The following is a 4,860-nucleotide window of genomic DNA, read 5'->3' as shown; positions in this document are numbered from 1 at the left end:
GGTCCATATATATTTGGGACTCTGACACAAAATTATTTTTTTTTTTTCCCAGCTTTAATTTTGAGGGTATTCACATCCAAATTGGAGGAAGAGTTTTAGGAATTACCACTCTTTTTATATGACCAAAAGTAATTGGACAATTGACTCAAAAAGCTGTTTCATGCTATTCCTTTGTTAATTTCTTTATCAATTAAGCAGGTAAAAAGGTCTGAGTTGATTCGAAGTGTTTTGCATTTGCATTTGGAAGCTGTTGCTGTGAACGCACAACATGCGGTCAAAGGAGCTCTCAATGCAAGTGAAAACAGGCCATCCTTAGGCTGCAAAAACAAAAAAAAATCCATCAGGGACATAGCGGCAACATTAGGAGTGGCCAAATCAACAATTTGGTACATTCTGAGAAAAAAAGAACACGCTCGGCAACACAAAAAGGCCTGGATGTCCACGGAAGACAGCAGTGGTGGATGATCGCGGATCCTTCACATGGTAAAGAAAAACCCCTTCACAACATCTAGCCAAGTGAAGAACACTCTCCAGGAGGTAGGCATATCATTATCCAAGTCTACCATAAAGAGAAGACTTCACGAGAGCAAATACAGAGGGTTCACCACAAGGTGCAAACCATTCATAAGCCTCAAGAATAGAAAGGCCAGATTAGACTTTGACAAAAAACATCTAAAAAAGCCAGCCCTGTTTTAATACTCGATAAAGTATTAAAAATGAACATTTTATTTATGATTATGTTAATTTGTCCAATTACATTTCAGCCTGTCCAAATATTTCTGGACTGTATTTGGACAGTGACACAATTTTCATAATTTTGGCTCTGTACACCACCACAATGGATTTGAAATGAAACAATCGAGATGCAATTGAAGTGCAGACTTTCAGCTTTAATTCAAGGGGTTGAACAAAAATATCGTATGAAACGTTTAGGAATTGCAACCATTTTTATACACAGTTCCCCATTTTCAGGGGCTAAAATGTAATTGGACAAATTAAAATAATCAATAAATAAAATGTTCATTTTTAACACTTTGTTGAGAATCCTTTGCAGGCAATGACTGCCTGAAGTCTGGAACTCATGGACATCATCAAATGCTGGGTTTCCTCCTTTGTGATGCTTTGCCAGGCCTTTTCTGCAGCTGTCTTCAGTTGTTGTTTGTTTGTGGGTCTTTCTGCCTTTAGTTTTGTCTTCAGCAGGTGAAATGCATGCTCGATCAGGTTGAGATCAAGTGATTGACTCAGCCATTGCAGAATATTCCACTTCTTTGCCTTAAAAAACTCCTGGGTTGCTTTCGCAGTATGTTTTAGCTCATTGTCCATCTGCACTGTGAAGTGCCGTCCAATCAACTTAGTTGAATTTGGCTGAATCTGAGCAGACAGTATATCCCTAAACACTTCAGAATTCATCCGGCTGCTTCTGTCTTCTGTCACATCATCAATAAACACTAGTGACCCAGTGCCATTGGAAGCCATGCATGCCCATGCCATCACACTGCCTCCACTGTGTTTTATAGATGAGGTATGCTTCGGACCATGAGCAGTTCCAAGCCTTCTCCATACTTTTTTCTTCCCATCATGCTGGTACAGGTTGATCTTAGTTTCATCTGTCCAAAGAATTCTGTTCCAGAATTGGGCTGGCTTTTTTAGATGTTTTTTGGCAAAGTCTAATCTGGCCTTTCTATTCTTGAGGCTTATGGATGGTTTACGCCTTGTGGTGAACCCTCTGTATTTGCTCTTGTGAAGTCTTCTCTTTATGGTAGACTTGATAATGATATGCCTACCCCCTGGAGAATGTTCTTCACTTGGCTAGATGTTGTGAAGTGGTTTTTCTTTACCATGTGAAGGATCCTGCGATAATCCACCACTGTTGTCTTCTGTGGACATTCAGGCCTTTTTTGTGTTGCTGAGCTCACCAGTGCGCTCTTTTTCTCTCAGAATGTACAAAACTGTTGATTTGGCCACTCCTAATGTTGCTGCTATCTCTCAGATGGATTTTTTTGTTTTTGCAGGATGTAAGGATGGCCCGTTTCACGTGCATTGTGAACTCTTTTGACCGCATGTTGTGTGTTAACAGCTTCCAAATGCAATTGCCACACTTGGAATTGATAAAGAAATAACAAAGGCATAGCACACACCTGTCCATGAAACTGCTTTTGAGTCAATTGTCCAATTACTTTTGGTCCCTTAAAAAAGAGGGGGCTACATATTAAAGAGCTGTAATTCCTAAACCCTTCCTCCAAATTAAAGCTGAGAGTCTGCACTTTCAGCCCATATTCATTATATAACTGTAACTTGAATATGTTTTGGTAAACAGCTAAAATAACAAAAATTACGTCAGAGTCCAAATATATATGGACCTAACTGTATGTACAACAATGACCAAAACATGGTTCAATACAATCAATATAAAGATAATCAACAATAAAAAAACAGGAAGTAAGTGTGGTACCTGAGTGTAGACAGTTGACAGGACGTTGGTGGAGACCTTGAATATGGGCTTCCCTCCATCAACCCACTTCACCTCTGAGCCGCTCTGGAGGGGGACACACCACAGTTACACAGTATACACATATATCTACTGTACCTGACACTACACACACTTTACATCTCTACCATAAATATATATATATCTCTCTCCTCCCTCTCTTCCCTTCTCTCCTCTCCCCCTCCCTCCCTTTCCCCTCTCCTTCTCCTTCCTCCCTCTCCCTCCTCCCTCACCTTAGTGCTGCAGGGGTCTTTGAGGAGCAGGTACCCAGGCGGCAAGCTGCAGGACACAGGGACGCTGAACTCCTGAGAGGCCAGGCGACCTTCTCTTAACAGAGGCAGCCAGGAGTAGCCCACTGCCATCACATACATACACACACACACACACACACACACACACACACACACACACACACACACACACACACACACACACACACACACACACACACACACACACACAGAGAGAGAGAGAGAGAGAGGGAGAGAGAGAGATCATGAATGAGAACACACTTGATATCATTTGCAATTATAAAAGTGAAAGTCTGCTTTATAGAAACATGGCATGCTGCAGTTATTCCTCATCCATTTCTGGGATTTACTGCTAAAGCCAAAGCTTGCTGTATAGTCAGAGTTAACACTAAGGTTAGGGTACAACTAGGGTGAAGGTATTGTTAGGGTTAGGGTATAGTTAGGGTGAAGGTATTGTTAGGGTTAGGGTATAGTTAGGGTGAGGGTATTGTTAGGGTTAGGGTACAGCTAGGGTTAGGGTATAGTTAGGGTGAAGGTATTGTTAGGGTTAGGGTATTGTTAGGGTTAGGGTATAGTTAGGGTTAGGGTATTGTTAGGGTTAGGGTATAGTTAGGGTGAAGGTATTGTTAGGGTTAGGGTACAGCTAGGGTGAGGGTATTGTTAGGGTTAGAGTACAACTAGGGTGAGGGTATTGTTAGGGTTAGGGTACAGCTAGGGTGAGGGTATCGTTAGGGTTAGAGTACAACTAGGGTGAGGGTATCGTTAGGGTTAGAGTACAACTAGGGTGAGGGTATCGTTAGGGTTAGAGTACAGCTAGGGTGAGGGTATCGTTAGGGTTAGAGTACAACTAGGGTGAGGGTATCGTTAGGGTTAGAGTACAACTAGGGTGAGGGTATCGTTAGGGTTAGAGTACAACTAGGGTGAGGGTATCGTTAGGGTTAGAGTACAACTAGGGTGAGGGTATCGTTAGGGTTAGAGTACAACTAGGGTGAGGGTATCGTTAGGGTTAGGGTACAACTAGGGTGAGGGTATCGTTAGGGTTAGAGTACAACTAGGGTGACGGTATCGTTAGGGTTATGGTTACCAGGTGTCTCCAGAGCCTCTCTCTTCTTGTTGTTGGTCTTGGCATTGATGTCACAGGTCACATGGTAGAAGGAGAAGAGGAGATGGTGCTTCTCATGGAGATGAGTGGGCAACTCAATCTTCACCTAGGACATACAGGGTGACAAAGAGGGTGATAATAGTTGTATCAGCGCGGTCAAAACTCTTCTTATCACACTTCCCTTTCATCCCTCACTTTCTCTTTACCATCTACAGTACAAAACGACCTCTCTACCCATCTCTACACCTCCATCCCACTCTCTCCACACTCACCTCATCATAGAAGTCAGGGTTCTGTGAGTGGTGTAGGACAGTAGTACAGGCTGCTGTGGTAAAGACTGGCCCTCCAGGCTTGCCGTAGATGCACTGAATCATAACAAGAGGAAACAACTCAATTTTCCTTCTGATGATGACCTCAATGAGAGTTTCCCTTGAGGTGTGTCCCAAGTCTCCATGTTCTCCATTTTCTCTGAAGTGTGCACTTGTACATTCCCTAACATTAAAAACATTTGATTTAATGCAAGCAAGGGCTTGAGGGAGTTTCCACCACATCTCATATCTCTTACACCTGTCCCTTTCTTTTACTGTAAATCAACGGCGGGGAGTGTAAAGTGCACACTTCCAATAAAAAGGTAGAACATTGGGACACAACAATAACCTGAGATGATACAGTACAGCACCTTCAGGGGTTTGGCGTCTTCGTCGTCTGAACTGCGAAACTCTGCATAGACGGCAAGGTTACGAGCCTGTGAACGTACATAACATAGTGAGACTAAAGAGCATACATATACCTACAGGTTGTGTAGTGGTGAGTGTGTTTGGTGCTGTAGTGTGGTGTGGTGTGTGTGTGTGTGTGTGTGTGTGTGTGTGTGTGTGTGTGTGTGTGTGTGTGTGTGTGTGTCTGTCTGTGTCTGTGTTTGTGGCTGCTACCTTAGCGAAGCTCTTTTGGCTGTCGTATTTGAGGTGCCTGGGGTAGATGTACAGTTGATTCTTATAGACACGGTATGGCACAGTGAACTT

At 42.9% G+C, this 4,860-nt stretch overlaps 1 protein-coding gene across 1 annotated transcript in view; it reads right to left on the bottom strand.

The window, feature by feature from the left end:
* Positions 1-2,423: 2,423 nt before the first annotated feature.
* LOC310824522 (dedicator of cytokinesis protein 10-like) overlaps positions 2,424-4,860 on the bottom strand; it is a gene marked incomplete at its 3' end in the record, with an annotated part of 13,003 nt that continues 10,566 nt past the window's right edge. The window contains 7 exon segments of the mRNA XM_083697781.1: positions 2,424-2,438; positions 2,441-2,536; positions 2,722-2,843; positions 3,824-3,947; positions 4,114-4,206; positions 4,521-4,586; positions 4,771-4,860. The exon segment at positions 4,771-4,860 is cut by the window's right edge and continues 98 nt beyond it. Of these exon segments, the coding sequence (XP_083553907.1) occupies positions 2,424-2,438; positions 2,441-2,536; positions 2,722-2,843; positions 3,824-3,947; positions 4,114-4,206; positions 4,521-4,586; positions 4,771-4,860 (606 nt within the window).

Source organism: Argentina silus (genome assembly GCF_951799395.1).
Source record: "Argentina silus genome assembly, contig: scaffold_561, whole genome shotgun sequence".
In the NCBI taxonomy this organism is placed as follows: domain Eukaryota; kingdom Metazoa; phylum Chordata; class Actinopteri; order Argentiniformes; family Argentinidae; genus Argentina; species Argentina silus.
This window is presented reverse-complemented; position numbering and strand designations above follow the sequence as displayed.